Genomic DNA, 22,078 nt, shown 5'->3' with positions numbered 1-22,078 from the left:
TGGAATATTATTCAGCAGTAAAAAGAAATGCGCTATCAAGCCATGAAAAGGCACAGAGGAATCTTCAATGCATGCTACGTGAAAGAAGTCAATCTGAAAAGGCTACATATTATGATTCCAACTCTATGACATCTGGGAAAGGCAAAACTACAGAGATGCTAAAAAGTTCAGTGGCTGCCAGGGGTTGGGGGGAGAGAGGGATGACCAGGCAGAGCACAGAGGAATTTTAGGGTAGAGAAACAACTCTGGTTGATACCATAATCATGGATACACAGCATTATATATTTGTCCAAACCCACAGAATTTACAACCCCAAGAGTGAACCCTAATGTAAACCATGGACTTTGGTAATTATGATGTATTGCTGTAGGTTCATCAGTGGTAACCAATGTACCCCTCTAGTGGGGGATGCTGACAACAGGAGAAGCTGTATATACATGGGGGCAGGGGGTATATGGGAAGTCTCTATACTTTCTGTTCAATTTTTGCTCTTTAAAAGTTAAAAAAAAAAATCTTTGCTGATGTGAAGCACAAAACAGTATTTCCCTATGTCTCCTACCCACAGAGGAACGGATAATTATTAGCCACTAAAGTCAGCACAGTAATTTAAAACCTGATGTCTTGTGGGGTGTCTGGGTGGCTCAGTCGGTTAAGCATCTGACTCTTGATTTCAGCTCAGATCATGGTCTCAGGGTTGTGAGATCGAGCCCCGTATCAGGCTCCGTGCTCAGTGGGAAGTGTGCTTGAGATTCTCTCCCTCTCCCTCTCCCTCTGCCCCTACCCCCAACACACTCTCTCTCTCAGATAAGTAAATAAATCTTAAAAAGAAAACCAAAACCCTGATGTCTAGCATTACTGCTAAACTGCCACCCTCTCTAGGAAAAAGCAGGCAGGCTAATAAAAGAGACAAAATGCTCAGCAAAAGATTCAGCTAGAAATTAATTTTTCAAATTGTAAAAATAAAAAATTTCAAAGCATTCATAACACTTTCCTGTAATATAGTATTTTAAAAATTTTTCTAAATTTTTATTTAAATTCCAATTAGTTAGTATAATATTAGTTTCAGGTGTGTAATATATTTTTTACTCTATTCATATATTTTTAAAAATGACCAAATAGAAAGGAACCTGTAATTACAGAACTATTCAGTTCTTCATAAATTAACAAGCTAATATCACAAATTCGGCAATAAGGTATTAAATTTCAAATATCTGATATGAACGTTAATTTATTATCTCTACATAATATAGACATACTTATGTTTATCTGTAGATCTAGATGTGTGGGGACAAAAAAAAGGACCCACCACTTAAAATGTTGGTTTTTCACTACCAATCACACACAAAGTTTTTGCTTAAGCAGTTCTCAGAAAAGTGTATTAAATCACTTGCAACTCATTGATTCATTAAAAACTCTTATTTTGTTATGCTTGTCAACATTGTAAGTATTTGTATCTTCAATTTTTCAGGAAAATTAGATTGCAAACAGTATTTCCTTCTGCTAAAATTCTGAAAACAGAACTCAAATATTTTTAGAACTCAGTTTTTTTAAAATAAGAGTTCACTATTTGTGTTTAAAGGCAGCCGAGTTTTTAAACAAATGGTAAAATGAGTAGCATGTGGCAATTATGTAAGATCTGATAACATTATCCGATTTGAGGATGCATTCTTACTTCCCCTAAATATGCACAGGGTCATGGTTATAAAAGAGAGAAGGATATAAACATTTGCCACATAAAATGCTTTTATAGAGGGTCTCTCAGTTCATCCTTATCACAATGCTAAGATGTAGACATTGTTACCACATTTTTACAGTTGAGGAAAGGGGAAGGAAGGCATTGAAAGGTTGAGGAATTCTTCAAAGGTCACATGTAGCAATAAAGGGGCTGGAATTTGAATTCAGGTATATCTGTTTAAAAAACTATATTCTTCTTAGTAGTAAGGATTCCATATGTAATAGATGCACTATATTACCTCTAATAATAGAATACCTTCACTGTTTTCCCTTTTGTCAGCTACATCACGACTATAAAGGTCAGTGCCATACATTAAGGAACCATTGAGATTTAAGAGCCTTGGAGGTCAAGCGCTGAAAAGCTTTGATCTAAAATGACTAACTGGGAAAATTCTCATCAACAAGGAAGCTTAGGAGAATGTGTGCTAAAGCAGTTCCCTGCTTTGGGAACAAATGAGTCATAGGTCTTTACATGGAACTTTCTAGAAACTTTCGGCAAAATTCTGGCAATGGTCTACAGGTCATCTGCTGTGCTCTGGATTATATCATTAAATCTTGAAGACAGCTGTATTCTCAATCTGGACTCCAGTCAGGCACTACCAGAGAACGCTTACCCCCTGGGCCAAGCTTGCTTCTGTACATCCCTTGCCCATTTTCTGTACATCTACATTCCCTAATCCACGCTGTAATATGTAAATAAACTGAGGAGGTCCACAAACTCCTGTAAGACGATTTATCTTGTCCTCTTGCTGAAAAATGAGAGATACGGACTTTCAACCCCAGAATCAGCCTCTTAGGGCCAAAGGCAAAATTCCATTGCCATGGAAGAATTTCCTAATATTGAAGACACCATGATTACCGTGATTTTTTTGAAAGAGACAGAGACAGAGGGAAAGAGTTAGAGTTGGGAGCGGCAGAAGGAGGAGAGAGAGAATCCCAAGCAGGCTCCACACTCAGCGCAGAGCCCGATGCAGGGCTCACTCTCATGATCCTGAGATCATGACCTGAGCCAAAATCAAGAGTTAGATGCTTAACCAATTGAGCCACCCAGGTACCCCGACACCATGATATGGAACAATTGTTTAGGGTCATCTGAGTCTGCTTCTTTCCTAAGCCATTCATAAGAGAAAAGAGAAGAAACACCTTTATTTCAATGCCTTAGAGTGGTGATCTCCTATGGGAGTAATTCTGTTAGTATTTCATCCTTTGTGATGTATGGTCTATAAAGTTCATCATATACCAGCAGATGAGTGAATGAATGAACAAGTGATTTCTGAATGAAAAACCATAAGAGACTCTTAGGAAACAAACTGAGGGTTGCTGGAGGGGAGGTGGGTTGGAGGGATGGGTCAACTGGGTGATGGACATTAAGGATGGCAGGTGATGGAATGAGCACTGGGTGTTATATAAGATTGATGAATCACAGACCTGTAGCTCTGAAACCAATAATATATTATACGTTAATTAATTGAATTAAAATAAAAAATATTTTAAAACACACACACATGACTACGGTCCTTTACAAAACAAACAAACCAAAACCTTATTGGGACCAAAAAAAAAAAAAGAAAAACAACCAAACCCCCGAAACCCCCAAAACTTATTGGGACTTATATGAAACACGTCTGGAGACCACCGGTGTGGAAACCTGCTCACACAAACATATCAGCACTAGAGCTAAGAGCAGAAACTTCATTCCCTTGGCAGGGGCCCCCAACAATCCAAGGAAGGACATGAAGGCATCATTACCTGTAAAGTCATAGAGTTGCGGCAAAGCATCCAAAATGATGCCAACCAAAGGCAGGTAGAGGGCAGCGATTTTGACCTTCACTTCCGGTTTGACACAGCGCGGGTCCAGGTCATGAGAGCTCAGAAGGCTGTGGATGGCACTGACCGCTTTCCTTTGCACTTTGCTGATTCTATTGGTACAACACAGAAAGCTAGAGGTTATGGTCAAGGGAGATCAGCCAAAATGCTCTTAAACAATAAGGAGGAATCAGAATGCTCCTGATCATTGGGGTGACATGTGAAAACCAAATAAAAGAGGGTAGAAGTGTCTAGAATCCAGAAACAGACTGCCTGTGTTCTGGTCCTGGGTTTGATGTTTCAAAGTCCAACATATTGTAGCATTTGGTACTTCATTCCTTTTTATTGTTGAGGAATATTCCATTGTGCAGATAGATTTTATTTTGAGGTAGGGGGGTTTGAGGTAGGGGAGAGGGGCAAAGGGAGAGGGGCAAAGGGAGAGGAAGGAGGAGAGAATCTTAAGTAGACTCCACGCTCAGCATGGAGCCTGACATAGGGTTCGATCTCACGACACTGAGATCATGACCTGAGCCAAAATCAAGAGTCAGATGCCTAACCAACTGAACCACCCAGGAGCCCCAGATCACATTTTAATAACCCATTCATCAGTTGATGGATATTTGGATTATTTCCACTTTTTGGCTATTATGAATTATTAATGTTGCTTTGGATATTTGTGTATAAGCTTTTGTACGGATATAAGTTTACTTCTCTTGGATATGAAGTCTACTTCATACCTCAGAGTAGAATTACTGGATTTTGTGGTAACTCCGTATTTAACCTTTAGAGGAACCATCAGAATGTTTTGTTTTTAAGATTTTATTTATTTGCAAGAGAGAGAGAGAAAGCATGAGCAGGGGGAGGGGCAGAGAGAGAGTGGTAAGGACAAGCAGATTCCTCACTGAGTGTGGAGCCTGCCCAGAGGCTCAATCCCAGGACCCTGAGATCATGACCTGAGCTGAAGTCCAGTGCTTAACCAACTGAGCCACCCAGGTGCCCCACCACCAAACTGTTTTCAACAATGGATACACCATTTTACATCCCCCCAACCCCAGGGAAAAGTTTCCATTTTCTCTCTGCCAACACTAGTTAGTATTTATCTTTTTATTATGGCCATCCTAGTGGGTATGAAGGTGCTATGGACTGAACGTTTGTGTCCTCTCAAAATTCATATGTTTAAACCTAATTCCTCGTGTGATGGTATTAGGAGCAGAAGCCTTTGGGAGGGAATCAGGTCATGAGGGTGGAGCCCTCATGCATGGCACTAGTGCCCTTATGAGAGACCCCAGAGAGCTCTCCTGCCTTCAGCCATGAGGGAATACAGCAAGAAGATGACCATCTATGAACTAGGAAGTGGGTCCTCATCAGACACTGGATCTGCCAGCACCTTGATCCTGGACTTCCTAGCATCCAGAACTATGAGAAATAAATTTCTGTTGTTTATAAGCCACCTAGGCTATGGTGTTTTTGTTACAGTTGCCTGAAGGAACTAAGCGAGAAGGGGTATTTATCTGGTTTTGATACGCATTTCCCTGATGGTTAATGTGGTTGAGTACTTTTTTCATGTGCTTATTGGTCATCTCTCCTTGGAGAAATGTCTATTCTGACCCTTGTCTATTAAAAAATTGAGTTACTTGTCTTTTTGTTATTGTTGTAAGATTTAAAAATTATAAATAGAGGGGGTAGCCTGGGAGGTTCAGTCAGTTAAGCTGAACCTGACTCATAATTTCAGCTCAGGTCATGATCTCATAGGTCATGAGATCAAGCCCCATGTCAGGCTCCCGCACTCAGTGGGGAGTCTGCTTGGGATTCTCTCTCTCTCCCTCTGCCCCTTCCCCACATGTGCACGTGCGCTCTCTCTCTCTCTAAAATAAAAAAAAATAAATCTTTACAAAATTATATAATGGGCACAAATCCCTTATTAGATCTATGATTTGCAGATATTTTCTCCCATTCTGTGCATTGTCTTTTCATTTTCTTGATATCCTACATACCACAGAAGTTCTCACTTTCAAGAAGTCTAACTTAGCTACTTTTTTTTTTCTTTCGTTGTGCCTATTTCTGGCATCAGATCTAAGAAGCCATTGCTTGATCCTATTTCATGAAGATTATCTCTATGATTTCATCTAAGAGTTTCACAGTTTCAGCACTTACATTGAGGTCTTTGATCATTTTGAGTTAACTTCTGCACATGGTATGAGATAGGGACCCAACTTGATTCTTGTCCATGTGATAGCCAGTTGTTGCCCCAGCGCCATGTGTTGAACACGTTACTCTTTCCCCCTTGAATTGTGTTGGTGCCCTTGTCAAAAGTCAATTGACTATAAATGTGAAGATTTATTTCTGGACTCTTAATTCAACTGCATTGATCGATATGTCTATCTTTATGGCAGAACCACTACTATTGCTTTGTAGTAGATTTTGAAATCAGGAAATGTGAGCCCTCCAATTGTGTTCTTTTTTAAGACTGTTTTGGCTATATTGCGGCCCTTGAATTTTCATATGAATCTTAGGGTCAGCTTGTCAATATCGGCAAAGAATCCAGCTGGAATTTTGAGAGGAGTTGCACTGACTTTGTAGATCAACTTGGGGAGTATTGCCATCTTAGTAGTACTAAGATCCATGAATATGTCATGAATCTCCACTTGTTTAGATCTTTTTATTTCTAAAGTATTTTATAGTTTTTGGTGTGCAAGTCTTATACTTCCTTTGCTAAAAAATTTAGTCCTATGATTTTTATTACTTTTTGATGCTATTTTAAATGGAGTTGTTTTCTTAATTTCATTCCACATTGTTCATGTGGATATGGAAATATAATTGATTTTTGCATATTGATCTTGTACCTTGCAACCTTGCTGAACACATTTATTATCTTTAATAGGTTTTTAGTGGGTTCCATAGGACTCTCTAAAAACAAATCATGTCATCTGTGAACAGAGATAGTTATACTTCTTCCTTCCCAAAATGGGTGCCTTTATTTCATTTTCTTGCCTACTTGCTCTGGGTAGGGCTTCCAGTACAATGACGAATAAAATAGCAGTAGCACGAGTGGATGATCTTATCTTGTTCCTGGTCTTGGAAGGAAAGCAATCAGTCTTTGACTGATAAGTACAATGTTAGCTGTGGGTTTTTCACAGATGCCCTTTCTCAGGTTGAGGAGCTGCTCTTCTATTTCTATAGGATTTATTGAGTGTTTTTTCAAGAAAGGGTATTAGATTTTGGCAAAAGCTTTTTCTTCATCTATTGAGATGACTGAATGTGTTTCATTCTTTATTCTATGCATAGAGTGTATCATATCAATCGATTTTCAGATGTTAAACCAATCTTGCATTCCTAGGATAAATCTATGTAGCTACAGCGAGCATATAATCCCTTTTATATGTTGTTAATTCAGTTTTCCAGTATTTTGTTGAGGATATTTATATCTGCAGTCACATTAGTGTGCGGTTTTCTTGTGATGTCTTTTATCTGCTTTTAGTATCTGGGTAATGCTGGCCTCATGGAATGAGTTGGAAAGGGTCCTCTCCCATCTATTTTCTGGAAGAGCATGTGAAGGATTGGAATTAAGTCTTTAACCATTTGGTAGCATAACAAAGAGATGCTAGATAATTTCCACGTGCTTGAAAAACACTAGGGATTTAATGATGTGTGGACATTTATGGACATCCCCAGGTAAGGGGGTTCTAGGGAGACCCTTAGAAACTGGAGCTGTGGCTCCTTTCAGAAGTCCAGCTACTGAGACATGCCCACTGGCCCTTGCCCTTCAGATGGGCAGGTGTTGGTGAGTCTATTAATTGTATTGGCAGCAAAAGGAAGTACTGATGAGGAGGAAGTATTGTTAAAGGAGATTTTTCTGAGGTTTTAGCCCACATGGTAAAGTTACTAATAAGTATGTGACAATACTTCTAATGACTTTCCAGAGGGGTAACTGACAACCCAGAAATCAGGGATTATTGTGTTGCCAAAGGAGAGACACTCTTAATTAGTTACCCTCTGGGGGGTAGAAAAGGTACCGTGTGTGCGTGTGTGTGTGTGTGTTTGAAGAACGTGCGTGTGTGCGTGTGTGTGTGTGCATGTGTTTGAAGAACGTACCCACCTGACTGAAAATTACATGATGACCTCTGAACATACTCTACTCTGTTGCTAGTAAAATAACAGCAACAATTTTATGAGGAATCAAAACAGATGTCAGGGCTGTTGCTCTTGACATCTCAGTAGAAGGGAAATGGAAATTAGAAACTTCTGCTAATGTAAATACTAAAGAGTACTTTCAGATGTCACGTGGATCACTGCTAGCAAAGGAAAATTAAGGAAAAACGTGTGTGTGTGTGTGTGTGTTCGCACATGAAGGCGATTTTGTTGTGCTCAAACCTCATTCTCAGTACCTATGGATCACGGCACTTTGTGTTGCTGTGGAAATTTATGTTAGTTATAGGGTAGAAAGTTCTACTGAGAAACTTGAGAGGAGTATAGTTAGGATTGAGAGAAGAGGAGACTGAAGCTCTCTAAGGATGCATTCAGGACCTGAATTTCTGGAAGAACATTCCGTTTCCCACACTGACTTCCTGGGAGGCAGAGACAGACATTCACAAGGCCAACATCAGTAAGGTCAAAGCGCTTAGGATACTTTTGTGACTGCAGTTAACATAAGCTGAAGGTGCTTCTATCATTGTTTCCTTCACTAAATTATAAGCACTTAGAGAAAATTTGAAAACTTCCAATTAGACAAAAATCTGTAAACATATAGCAATGCTACCACTAATCAGCATACTTTAGTCCAGAAACTTCTTTAGCAGAGCAAGGAAAAACAGAGGAGTCGTAGGTAGAGGTTTTCCAGGGAGGGCGATGGTGTGGTACTGGAGGGTTTACCCCAGGAAAGGACTCTGGAGACCATGGCTCTGGATGTGTTCTGCTATGTAACTTTGGGCAAGTTCCTTCCATGCTTCGTGCCTAACCCAAACACCAAAAAGGCTAAGCTTGAATTATCTTCCAATCCTAACGATCTCTGGATCTGAGTCCCTGAGTGGTGAGTTCTATGGGGGCAGGGGCTTTTGTCTGTTTTGTGCACTGATGTATCTCTGATATACTCCCGACTGTGTCTGTGTCTGCCCCATGGTAGGCATTCGGTAAGTGTTGAATGGAATGTATAATATTTTGGAAGGCATCGTCTCCTTCCATCCAATTGGGCAGATGGTGGTTTTCTAATCCTATGGCTCAGGGAGCACAGGGAGAGAAGGAAAGAAGGGGTGGGTCCATCTCCATCCCTGTCCACTGACTTCAAGACTAGATCCTGCCACAAGCCCCTGGGTGATCAGGCTTATAAAAGGTGAAAGGATTTATAAGCCCTGGACCCCGGGCATCTCTTTCAATCTGGGAAGGTCTCCCTGCAAGAAACCTAATCTGCACACTGGGTGACTGCCTTCCCATCAGTGGCCACTTCCTTGGTCAACATGAAGCCAAGCAGCATCTTGCTGCTTCCCCTGTGTGTACACAGATCACACCTGGGGCATATCTTATAAATGGCTTTGTTACCAAGTTCACTAATCAGAGCATCCCTGGGAAGCCTGTTGTAGTAGAAATGGGAAATCCTTCTCAATGAATAAGTGGCTGGAAAAAAGCCATTTTATGAGGGTTTCTCTCTGTCCCTCATGCCTTTCCACATTCCCATGAGCACCTTTTTCTCAACACATGGATACTTCCACTCTTCAGAGCTGGTGAATGGTAGAGATTTTTTTGCCAAGTAGGAGAGGCTGGATCGCAAACTTTAGTAAGGAGCTTTTGGGTTTTGTGGGGGGTTTTTTTTTTTTTTTTTTGGCTTTTGTTGTTGTTGTTGTTGTTTCTGCTTTGCATTCCAGTTTACATGTCAGACACCTACCCTTCTCCTTCGGCATCCAGGGCAGCAGCCAGTTCAGTAAAGAGAAGTCCAGTGAGGAAGTGCTGCTGACGGTATTCCGGGGTCAGATCGAACATGCTGGCAACCTTCTGGTCCTGGAAACTGGAGCAGGAGCTCGAGTTCTACAGAAATGCAAGGATGTAAATTAAAAAAAAATTAAAATAAAAAAATAAACTGAGATGTTGTTAAAAAAAAAAGAAAGAAAGAAAGAAAGAAATGCAAGGAGCAGTTCCATAAGGAACAAGAACCAGGAATTCAAATCACAACGGCCAGTGTTTAAGGAGCCTGGGCTGCCTGGAGGGAGGCTTTGCAAGCACTTCCCAGGGAGAGTCCCCAGGTGGGAGCTGTACTTCCGGTGGTCACTTTGCTTTCCCATTCCCGCAGACAGAGAACCGTCAGCTGGGAAAGATAAAAACAGAGCCCTCAGAGTCTTTCACAAAAGGACTCATACTCTCTTCCCCACCCCAGATCAGAAGCAAAGATGAAAGTCCAAGGATATCATGTGGATCGGGAAACCTAGGGAAATGGGCACTGTGTCCCATGCTGGGGCTTTGAGCAGGGAACGCCTCTCCTACAAAGTGCCTCCTTGATTTGAGGCCCCTGTCTCCTCAGCTACGCTTCTGCGTACAGCTTCTGCATACTGCCCGGATTCTGCTGGCTGGAACTAGCAGGGGAGTCAGGGCGGGGATTGTGAGACTTACCAGTCCTAGATAATTGCTGTGTTATCTCGGGGGCACACTTTACATTGCACTAAAGGAATCGAAAGCGTCTCTGGAAATCCGAGGCTAGGCCTCGGCCCCGGGGTTGCTAACTCCCTGGGGTAGTCAGAAGGGAAATAGGGCAGAAGACTCAGGACAAAGTTAGCCCATTTGGAATTGATGCTGTAAGTCCGATCCTCCCCAGTGCACAAGGAGATGGTCATGTGGCTGACAGCTGGCTCCTGCCACTTGGCATAAATGGCTAAGTTTTTTTTTCTTTTAATTAGTAAGACAAACCTTCACCTTTGTATAGTATTAAGGAACATGCAACAAAAATAGAACCTAATATTGAGAAATCTTGCTTGCTGCCCTGAGCTACTGCTTTGTCACCTATAAATGGAATGGGATTGTAAAACAGCATTTCCTTAAAGTTTTTCTAGAGGGCAGGAGTCCCTTAAGAAATCTGTGCAGGAAAATAAAAAGGTTTCCAATAGTGAAATCACTGGGAATCAGTGGTTATTAAATACTTTTCTCCTCCACCCCTTGGGTATTTACAATTTATACTAACAAGTTAGGGATTCTTGGGTGGCCTAATGCAAACAAACCGGTTAACACAGGGCTTCCAAAACTTGTTTGACTCTGGAATTCTGTATTTGCATAATACCTCTAGAATCTGGGGCCCGCTGAACCTTGTTACAAAAAAAGATTAGCCACGTCAGTCCAAGTCTTGCCTCTAAGTATACAAGTGTTGTGTGTGTGTGTGTGTGTGTGTGTGTGTGTGTGTGGCAGATAAAGAACAAGACTCATTAGAAATAGAGTCTCTATAAAAGAGACTGTTGCATTCGTTTATGACAAGGTCTTTTTAGTGCTTCAAGAACTAAATTATCTGGAGCATAATTCAAGATGGACTCATCTTGCACCCAACTCCATTTTATAACAGTATTAATAGAAAGTTCTAGGATAGCTCAAAGATGCAATACCAGTGTTGAAAACCACTAGTAGATCATTTTGGATTTAATATAAAGGAATACGTAGTTTTATATGCAAATGGTTCTGGGGTTCCGGAAAAGGAAAGTGAGCAAGAAGATGGTCCACCTAATATGGCAAGATGATTAATGCCAGACAGAGGAAGTTATGTGACTTATTTATGATTTTCTAAATTCTGATAATGCGTATGGATTCCTTGCACTTCCTGGCCTCAGCAGGGACCCTCGAGCCTAGGAAGAAACCAATCGCGTACCTTGTAAATGATCAGTTAGATGGCGCGACTTCGGGGACCATACTTGCGTGTATCTGGATCAACTGATCCAGTGTGAATAGTCTGATCTGTCTTTTAGTTAATAAGACCAACCTTTATAGTAATAAACGACTCAACTAATTAAATCAAAGAGCTTGGGGAAGTCTTTCAGTAGCTGATCACCTGGGAAGAGAGGGAAGGGCAAGGGGACGCTGGAGCAGTATCAGCATTCATAAAGAACAGGTTCAGATTGAGATAATGCTCGTGGCTGCACAGGATTCTCAGAAACTCCAGCCTCATGGAAATGAGCGTCAGAAGGTTGGTGAGCTTGGCCGACAGCTGGGAAGAAAAATGAAAACAGGAAAGACGTGTTTATTATAAGGTAAATGGAGTTGAAGCTGGCAGATACAAAAGTCTCCTTTCTCTCGATTAAGACAATCAATTTAATAAAAATTAAGGGGCACAGCAACGGATGGAAAGCTCTATATTAAAGGGAGGCCCAATGAGTTGTCACGCGTTAGCGTTCCCCTTAATAACTCTAGCCTAACAGGTGTCCACAGTGTGGATTCTTGACCCAACCCCCACCCTTGTCACATCTACAACACTGCGGCGAACCGGTGTTGCAAATAATCTGGAGGTATGTCTTCAGTGTAACATAATATCATAAATTTCACAAAAACCCCACTGTGTCTGAGAAGCTAAATGAAAGGAGCTGACCCCATATGGGGCCACACAAAACTAATGGAATATGACTGGGTGACTCTAACACCGCAACTGTTCTTTTGTAGTTTCTAATTAAAGGCCCCGATGGGGAGTTCTCAGACCAGTTCCCTTAGATAAAGGCATCGCATTACTGAGGGAAGTATGTAGTCCCTGCAAAAAAGCTGCAGTTTGCCCCAAAGTAAGAGAGGAGGAAGTGGAGGAGAAAGCAAGAGAAAGCTGGAAGAGTTATGAGGAAAAGTCTCTCCTTAAACAACCTAACCATGAAAACTGCAGCACAGGGAGGACAGTCAACAATATGGTAGTAACCCCGGATGGTGACTGTGAAGATTACATTTGTGTGAGCACTGCGTAACGTATAGAATTGTTGAACCAATACGTTGTATACCTGAAACTAATATAATACCGTATGTTAATTTGACTTCAATTAAAAAAATTAAAACAAAAACCACAGGATAAGCAATGAAATGCTGAAAACAGTGACAAAATGGAAGAGATCATTTGCTTCCCTCAGGTGAGGTGACAACTGAAGACCCAGACTCTATGGGCTCCGACTCAGAGGCACCTTCTTTTAAGGCAAAGTAAGGAAAGGGGGCCATGAGGGACCTTGAGACTCTCAATACATCATCATCAACACCCTCACGCCCCAGCATCTCATCCTTGTGAACGGACCTGCCTCCTCTTCTGGACTCTGAGAGCAGTTTTATAAAGGACATAATTTAAATGAGCAACACATTTTCAGCCACCTTAGGAGAAGCCCTTGTGCTGTGGGTCATTCTGCCTACAGGATCCACCAGTTGTAGTTACATACTATGTAAAAAATAAAACATGACTTTTGGGTAAGAACGGTTACCAGAACCGATGCTCTTTGTCAGTGTGTCTTGCTGGCTGACTTTGGACCAACGGAGGCACCAGCAAACTGAACTGATTAGAACCCGATCATATGCCCCTCACTTAATGGTCACTCACCAGGAGCTGCTGGGTCAAACCAGTCAGAATGTGAAAGCATAAGATTTTGTTCTTGAAAGAAGGTATCTTCAACAGGTCCCTTGAGACTTCATTAAAGACGGAAATTTCCCCAAAATAATTTTGGTGATGTTTAGAAGAGAATAAGGTGCAGTTCTGGAAACATCCTCCCCAAAGGTCAGGACCCTTTGGTGGTGGCCTCAGGGGCCACTCCCCAAGGGATGGGTGTTACCTTAGTGGCACGATGAAAGTGACATCAAGCAACTGAAAAGCTAGATGTGTCTATTGTTAGTGACTATTTAAAAAAAAGGCTGAGATCATACCCATCGTCACAAGGTCTATAAATGGTGGAAAATACGATGGGGTGCTTGAATGAGGGTATGCAAAAATGATAAAATCAGAGGACTTGGGAAGAATATAACTTGCCTCAGCTTTGATGCTCATACTCTATCTATATAGCTGGGATCAATGGATTGAATCACCCTTGATTACGGGACGTGATCACTGTAGGTCTGAGCACTACACTAATTGCGCTGAGCAATACCCACAGACGTCACTGGCCAACAGAGCACAGAATCAAAACGTCAAAGCCTGAATAAATCTAATCCAACTCTGGCTTCGGGCAGACGAGGGAGCTGCTGATGCCAATATAAAGCTGCCCAAATCACAGAGGAGTTGAGTGGCATCACTGGGACTAGAACACAGGTCTCCAGATTCCGAGTCCGAGGCTCTCTGGAAGCCGAGACACAAAAGAGGAAGAAAGAGAGGGTTAATGAGAGGCAACCCTAACGAAAAGAAAAGGAAAAGATTTTGAAGACAGAGAGAGAGAAAGAGAGAAGAAAGGAAAACGAAAGAGGAAGTTATAAAGGGCCTCCGCAGGGCAGGTAGACATCTCCTTTGGACTGCCTTGTTGGTTTTTTGGTAATGAAAAGTATCCATGTGTGATGAAGAGTCTCTCCCTCACCGAATGCGAGCCAGGCTCCTCTGAGCTGTTTTTCAAATAGGCCCACCCTTGAGCATGTCCTCAAGAGCTCGATTTTTAGCAAGGATCCCGCTCCATCAGTTTAGCCAGGGTCCCCCCACCCCCACCCAGCCTTGCTGTCTGACCGTCACCTTGATATCTGCCCAATTCCTCATCCCTCACCAGCCCCCTGGGGGGTTTCTGGTCACCCCTGGCCTGTCTTCAGTAAGAATCCTGTTAGGTTGGTTCAGCCGGAATCCTCCTCTCTTCTGAGGCTTCTACTTACGAATTTTTCATCCACTAATCCCCCCACCCCGCTCCCTGGCTGTAAGTGCCCACTTTTCCTTGTATTTATAGTTGAGCCCAATCTCCCGTATTGTAAAATCCCACTGCAACAGTCCCCACACTTATCTCGATGGTCCCGAATAAAAGTCTGCCTTACTGTCATGATTCATTTTTTTCTTTAAAAGCAGCTAACCCGTGGGCCTACCATGGTGTTCAGTGTCTCCTTTCTATATATCCTATTTTAACTTTGGAAAAACGGATCAACTAATATTTGCAACTCATCCAATGACCTGTTTTGAAAAAAAATATTAACTTTTATTTGCAATTCATCTGATGACCTATAATCCTCAACACCTAAGAGGGACTGCACAGAGGAAAGGCATAGTCCTCCACCCCTGCATTCTGGTGGAATCCGAAACAGAAGATCCACGCAGGGTCAGGAGGTCAGGGCACTCAAGATGTTGGTGTTCTGGGAATTCTGAGGTTTCCTTAGGTTTCTCTTTTTACAGGTCGGTTTCTTTATTAGGAGTCCCTTTAGAAGAGTCGTGGTCTTTTTTGGCAGGGGGGGAAGGGGGGAGTTCCTTTTCTATTACAAATGAGGAAATGAGACCCAGAAAAGGTAAATGAATTACTTAGGGTCACTAAGAGATTAACCACGGAGAGCCAGGCCTAATAGAAGAAAGTGATTAATCCACCGCACCCCAGGGTTAGGGAGATGTGGCTCTTTCCAACCTGGACAAGTTACATGACTCTTCTAAACCTCAACCTCATCATTTGCAAAAGGTAGAAGACACCTTGCAAGGATTAAAGATACTACTTCTAGAAAACGTTCAGCACAGTGCCTGGTTCGCAGGAAGAAGCCAGCCGTGGTGACAGTGCCGGTGACAGTGCAGGGGGTTGGGGGGTGGCAGTGCGAGTCGGAGGTGGTAACGGTGCTGGTGGGTAGTGGTGACATGGCAGTGACACCTGGAGCAGGAATAGGGAAGGAAAGAAGAAGCAACAAGAGCAGTCACCCCTACTTATATGACTACTGCTGGGGCAATTTAAGGGGGACGGCAAACAAAATAAGAATCCTACTTAAAAATCTGAGGTGGCGGAACTGCTAAGACGCTCTTGGATTCTAAATATTTGCTTTGTGCTCAGTGAGGCGGTCTCTTTGGCCGATTCTATCAGGGTTCTTGAAAGTCCGAATTCCACAAGCACATTTTAATTAATTGCCCTAGTATGTGAAAAGAGACCTCATACGTTGAATTCTAGACCTGGTCTGTGACCGAATGTGACCGTCACGTGATTTCTGGTAACTGTTCCAGTGAAGACGACCAGAGCACTGACACCTCTCAGTTCTCCCACATTTAACTTGTTGACCTTTCTGCGCTGGGTTGGCAAATGCTCCAGGAATCCATGCGAACCAGGGTGTCTAGTGATGTCCACAGCAGAAGACAAATGACATAAAACAAATGATCACAAAACCCAGAATGTACAGGAGTTAAGCTAACTTGGCAATGAGCATGACAGCATACCATGGCAATGAGCATGACATTGGAGGAGAAGGATCCAGGAACAACACAGGCATGTCTGCGGGATGCTCACCTGGTTACAATAATGTTTGATGAGGTTAAATACGAAGCCACGATCCATGAGTGAGAGAAGGTCATACAAGAAAAAAGCCAGGCTGATGTTCATCTTCTCTGCCTGTTCATTGTCCTTAAAAACACACCAACACCCGAATCATTTTGTGGTAAACCCTGATCAGGAACAACCAGGTCCCTGATGGGAAAGCCCGGACAGACAGATCCCTATTATTTCAGCCAGTGTCCCTGGGGGAGACAGGGAGCAAAGCTGGTGACCCTGCAAACTGCAGCAAATACAAGTGAGCCCTTAGCAGGTGTCATGAGTGTTGGGTTGAATCAAGCAATCCTTCATTTATGGTTAATATTTAGGTACATTTCCTTCAGTCTTTTTTTCCCCTATGTGCACATGTATACATATATAATTGAGCTCGTTCTCTATACACGATGTTGGGCCTCGAATTTTTTCATTCAGCATTATACTATGAACATCTTCCCACATTTTAAGCATTTCTTCAAAACTTGTTTTTAATGGCTATCTCATATTTTTTTCATATGTTTCTACCATAACTTATTTGATTCTGTTAACTATTGTTTTGGCAAAACTAACATGAAATGTACCCACTATCTTCAGTGAGCCAGATTCTTAATTTATAAGGACTGTTGAGAAAATCTCATCAGGATACAAGAATTGGTTGTTACGTAAGAAATTCTTTTCCCTCCAGTTAGGCAGCATTCCCAGCCTAAGAGAGGTCAGAGTTACACATGGTAGAGGGAACTCTTGCATGAACTGAGGCAAGAGCTTTGGTTTTGGTCACCTCTCGGTGCTCGTATTTATGAGACATTTTACAGGACTTCAGAGCACCTGGAGATTCACTTTTTCATATTTATGTCCTTCATTCTCAGAATGATAAATCACTTTTCTCTGCCTCTATTGAAAATCACTTTTCTCTGCCTCTATTGAAAATACGATTTAAGAATATTTTCCTTTTGTTCTGATGTGCCGTTTGCAAATTCAGGCCAAGCTGAACAGCCCCTGGGATGGAGAGAGACCTAACAGAGAAGTTTCCACAGTATCTCTGAGTGGCAAGTCCGCCTGCCCCAGGATCCTGCAGAGAGAGGGACCACTCCTGGGCAGCTTACGTAACTGTCTGAACATTCTGGGCTTGGAATCTACAGTCCTGGCTTTGCTGCTAGCCACATGGCTTTTGGAAAATCTATCAACCTCACTGCATGTCCTTTTCCATGCCTGCCAAAATGCAGACAATTGCTTCATTGAGACAGTTTGCCACGAGAAATAACCAAACGGAACCTCCCGAGCACTGGGTACTCTACACATTCTTAATAATGGTAAAGGTATTAATAATGACCACTGCTGCCTCACATTTTATAGTTGCCTTCTAAAATTATTCTAGTTCATTTTTTTCATTTTGCAACTTTCTATTTTGATGTCATTTCAAATACAGAAAAGGTGCCAGAATAGTACAAAGAACTCCTACATGCCCTTTGACCAGATTTATCAATACTTCACATTTGGCTACATTAGCTCTATCATGCTCTCTCTGTATAGAACAATTTTTTTTCAGAGGCATTGACGGTGAGAGTAGGTTGCAAAAATCACGCCCATTACCCCATACGTAATACGTCAAGATGTATTTTCTAAGAACGAGAATACTCCCTCTTGTATCTATATTGACAATCCCCCAGCCCCACCCCAGAGTCCCATCCAGTGTAATAACTGCACTTAGGTGTCATGTTTATTTAGTTACATTTAAATTACTGGCTTAAGAGGATGCTTCTTTTTCTCTGCTTACGGAAACAACAGGCACACAAGGTCAGAGATTTAGAAAATAAAGAATAACGGCCCAGTTACCTTCTGAGATTTCACTAAAAGGGCTGCAGTCTCCGAGGTGACCACATTAACAATAGTAGTTATGTCATCTTTGAAACGGTCAGAAAAACGAGTCCTCCGAAAATTGTCCCGTTTGTCCATGTTATGTACATACTGCGCCATGCTCTTCACCTACAGAGGGGGTGGGGGAAATGTCAGCACAGAAATTGGTGAGCTGCTTGTACACTGGGGAGGAGGGGGAAAGACGTGAAGAAAAGCTCATTAACTGTGGACTTCCTAACACTTCATCTGCACTGGTGGTTGCCCAAGAAGACTCTGGACAAAAAATGCTCTTGCCACACAGAGGGTTACCATGGTGGCAGGAGGTGGGAAGGACGTCCTCTTCTTGACCCCAAGTCAGGGGGCTTCCTTCTTGCTGCTCACAAAGCCAGGGAGCTTTGTTCTTTAGCCTTAGTGTTAGAAGACTCCCCTTTCCTCAACCGCCCACGGCAAGGCAGACGTGGACTGGACTCCTGTCACCATTCAGGCACTGCTTGACGACGGTGCCAACACGTGCCACAGAAGGAACTGTTCAGGATACTGTTTTTGATGTGAACTGAAGTCACTTCTGTCCCCAAAATGACAGTAAGGAGGGGACAAACGCTCCTCTTGAGTTTCAAGTTGAAACAGGGAGCACAGTTTTCCGGAAACAATTCTATATTATGCTAGCTGGCAACTTAACCACTATTTGGAACATTGCCTCTAGGAGAAGTTATGTTTTGAAGTCAAATAAGACTATCTTGCTTTGTATATCTACTTAAAATATATATTTATATATTTAAAAGATACGTATTAAGAATACACAATACACGACACCAGCTCAACGCTTACTGCCATTTAAAATCAAGATCACATTTTGTTTTTTGGACTTCTTCTTGAGGCCAGGAGATTCGTGGGTAATACAAGGCCCCTTGACACCATCTGGGGTCATGTCTCCTCCTTGTTAGAAGTTCCTTAGAGCTATCAGGAACACTCTGATGGGCAAGACTGGGAGTTCTTACGTTGGGTGCCCACCCTCTGAGGTCATTTTCGTTGAATGTGCCCAGCCTAGTCAGAGAGTCATTGCAAAAAGAAATGGACCTAGGAGTTAATTGCCCACTTTTGCCTGAAGATGACTCCCTAGGTCAGGGCTGGAAGAAGAGGGGACAAAGCCAGTTATATGGGAAAAATGCTCTCTGCTCCTATCATGTGAACTGAAGTCACCATACGGGAGAACTTTCATGCACTACCAGCAGATTCCTGGTTCTAAGAATGCAGGGCCAGTAATTTTCATTAGCATTGAGACAAGCAGAGATAAAACACAGAGAAGGTAAAATAAGAAGAGAATAACAGACAGGCTTTATGTGTTTTCTGTTTTCAGATAATATCATGGCCAGCTCAGAGAAGACCTAAGAACATAGCATCCTAAGCCCAGTGTAAGGACCATGGATTCTCTTCCCTGGAGAGTCCGGCCTGGTTCCGGACACACAGATGAGTCTGTACCTCACGGAGTGTCACATACTTGGTGGGAGGGAGGATCAGGATGAGAGATGGGGCCTGGGCTCCATTTTTGTCTGACAAAAGGGTCTCTCTCACCATGTTCCTAACAAAGGGCCTAGGGAAGACAAGGCCTCTTTGTTTTGAGCTGCCCCCATCCTGATTTTTCTTCCAGCGAACTCACCCTGGCACCAGACTTTTAGAACTCACTGTTATATCCGGCTCCTGCCTGCTGAACTTGGCCAACCTACAACCAAATAAATAATTCTCACAATACCATACTTCCAATCAATGGCCTCCTTCCAGACTGAAAGTCACTTACCAGCTACTGTGTCCTTTGGCTCTTCAGGTAAGAACATCCAGTAGAAATAAATACTAGTGGATGCTTGGTCTATATTATTTGTAGGTGGGGTGAGGCAGGGAAATTCTTTCCTCCCTATTGGCCCTCATGACCCATCACAGCAGGGGTACCTCTAAAGAACCTGTTGGTGCAAAACTTCACATTCTGAGTAAACTAGGTCACCTATTTACTTGTGGGTCCCCAAAGTCTGGCTCAGCAGTTTCTAGAAGCACAGGGATTTATTCATTAGCAAGTGTGAAATTGGCCCAAGGCCTGAGTTCAACAGCTCTGATACCAAAGTAGTTGTTTATTAGCGCTTGGGCATTAACACAATTGAAGGGTGTCAAATGGCACCGGTTGTCGGCTAAGTCCAGGGAGGTTGTCCTCTGGCTTTAGGCTTCGTGGGGCAAAAAACTGTTTTGGTTTTTAAACAACTTCCTGAGCATCAGTAAGGCAAATGCACAAACAATGCATAGAGCACTGTGCACGCTGTCTGGATCTGGGATCCGTTTCCTGTGCAAAGTTCTGGCTGGCCCCAATACTTTCCATCTGCCCCCACCCCAGCGCCGAGATCCGTTTCTTGGTGTTCTGTGCCAATCTCTGAACCTTGGGAAGCTGATCTCTACAGACTCCATCTCTTAGGCCACCTTGTCCTTGGGCTTCTGCTTGGAGTTGGCCAAGGGGAGGGACCAGCAGGGGATCAGTGTGGGGAGAGGACACAGAGTTACGTGTCCACTCCGCTGCCCTCATCTGGGCCACAGCAAGCTTCTGGCAGCGGGGACATTTCTGCAGGACTCCAGCTCCTGTCATGGGGATCCTCTGCTCTGCCTCAGCTTTCTCTAAATCCCAGTTACACTGTTCCCCACCTTCGCTCCTCTAGACCTGGAATGGGTAGATAAAGGCTCCTCCCCGGGTGCCCCACCAGCTCCCTGTGCTCAACCCGGCACCGCCCCTTTGATGAATGCTCTTCCGCCCAGCCTTCTGAGTGACGCCAACGGTGCCCTGCCAGGACCCTGACACACTTAGGTTACCACATGCAGAGCCCCGGGGCACCAGTGTCTTGGGAGATCTGCCCGTTGGCCAATCCCTTCCATATGCTCAGGTCAGCAGGAGTTTTCCTTTCGATTACCTCATCTGTTTACCATCAAGGACTCCTAGAGAGAAGGGGAGCTACCAGCTTTAGCGTTTGCTTCCTCTCCCAGGGTCCTAGTAGATAAAGGTGCAAGATCAAAAGTAATGTTCACCTTTTCCATGGTTCTTAGCTCCCTGTGGTTAAGGGCCGTAAAGCAGCCAAAGCCTCTGGCAGACCTGGAGATTCCTCCTTAGAGCCACCACATTTCCTCTAGCCCCATCCATGTGTGGGAATGATAGAAAACTCTGGCCTCAAGGATGCTTGAGGATTAAATGAGATAAAGCTTAAAACAGTGCCCAGTACATACACAGTACGATGCACAATACATTTTGGATGTGATTATTTTTCCTTCCTCAGGGATGCCAGTGGTTACTGGGATTATATGAAGGGCAGAGTCACTGGGGCACCCGCAGAGAATGCAAACTCTCCTTCAAGACAGAGCTCCAGGATGCCAGGCGGAGCCACTCAGGCCTCCAAAGGCTGAGTTCATTCTGGCTGGGAATGGCATAAGCATAGTCATGGTGCATTAAAGTTGACTTCCGAATATAAAGGTTTTGCATGTTAATAGCTTAGGCTAAGGAAATGTTTTGCAACTTTGAGCTTCCAAGGAGAGGCCAAATGGCAGAAGAACAGAAGCTGGACTAGAGCCCCGAGCATCTTGTCCTTGCTGACCGAGAGGGCTGGACAAACCCTCCTTAGCCTTGGTCTCCTATGTGTGCAGTGGGGAGAACTCCTCGGGGTACTTGTCACACAGTTCTCTACTGAGGTTCCAAGGACGTAAGAAAGAGCCCTTAGAGCTGCTACTGGAACTCTCACAGAGCTGAGCTTGAGAACCATCATTCTAGAAGTTTGGTTCTCTGGTCAAACAATTGTACTCATATAACTACTCAATAATACCTAAGAACGATCAGGTGAAGTGTGTACATACATATGTGTGCGTGTGTGTGAATAAATGACAGAAACATTTTTGAATTGGGATAACTGCTCTCCTCTGGGACTTTTTTTTTTTTTTAAGATTTATTTATTTATTTATTTGACAGAGAAAGACACAGCGAGAGAGGGAACACAAGCAGGGGCAGAGGGAGAAGCAGGCTTCCTGCGGAGCAGGGGGCCCGATGTGGGGCTGGATCCCAGGACCCTGGGACCATGACCTGAGCCGAAGGCGGACGCTTAACGACTGAGCCACCCAGGTGCCCTCCTCTGGGACTTTGTTCATTGAGATTCTACAATATCAATTTTACTTTTTGCTTCTTGACTTTTCATTTGCAATATGACAAATGGACTTGACCGCCATATGCAATTGCATCATGAAGGTTATTCGTATAAATTGTCTACAGATGGATTATGACCCAAGTGAATCCTCTTTACGGA

General features: G+C 43.1%; 1 protein-coding gene across 2 annotated transcripts in view; it reads right to left on the bottom strand.

Moving 5' to 3' along the window:
• The window catches only part of DOCK8 (dedicator of cytokinesis 8), a 218,723-nt gene that overhangs the window by 44,001 nt on the left and 152,644 nt on the right, over nucleotides 1–22,078 (bottom strand). For both annotated transcript variants that reach the window (XM_025891603.2, XM_025891605.2), the window contains 5 exons: nucleotides 17,742–17,891; nucleotides 15,891–16,004; nucleotides 11,552–11,707; nucleotides 9,416–9,555; nucleotides 3,484–3,653 (listed from right to left, as the gene is read on the bottom strand). In XM_025891603.2, coding sequence (XP_025747388.2) covers nucleotides 3,484–3,653; nucleotides 9,416–9,555; nucleotides 11,552–11,707; nucleotides 15,891–16,004; nucleotides 17,742–17,891 — 730 coding nt within the window. The remainder of the gene's footprint in view (nucleotides 1–3,483; nucleotides 3,654–9,415; nucleotides 9,556–11,551; nucleotides 11,708–15,890; nucleotides 16,005–17,741; nucleotides 17,892–22,078) is intronic.

The sequence above is a fragment of the Callorhinus ursinus genome, unplaced genomic scaffold, assembly GCF_003265705.2.
Source record: "Callorhinus ursinus isolate GAN/ISIS: 27379988/994484 unplaced genomic scaffold, GSC_fseal_2.0 scaffold28, whole genome shotgun sequence".
NCBI lineage: Eukaryota > Metazoa > Chordata > Mammalia > Carnivora > Otariidae > Callorhinus > Callorhinus ursinus.
This window is presented reverse-complemented; position numbering and strand designations above follow the sequence as displayed.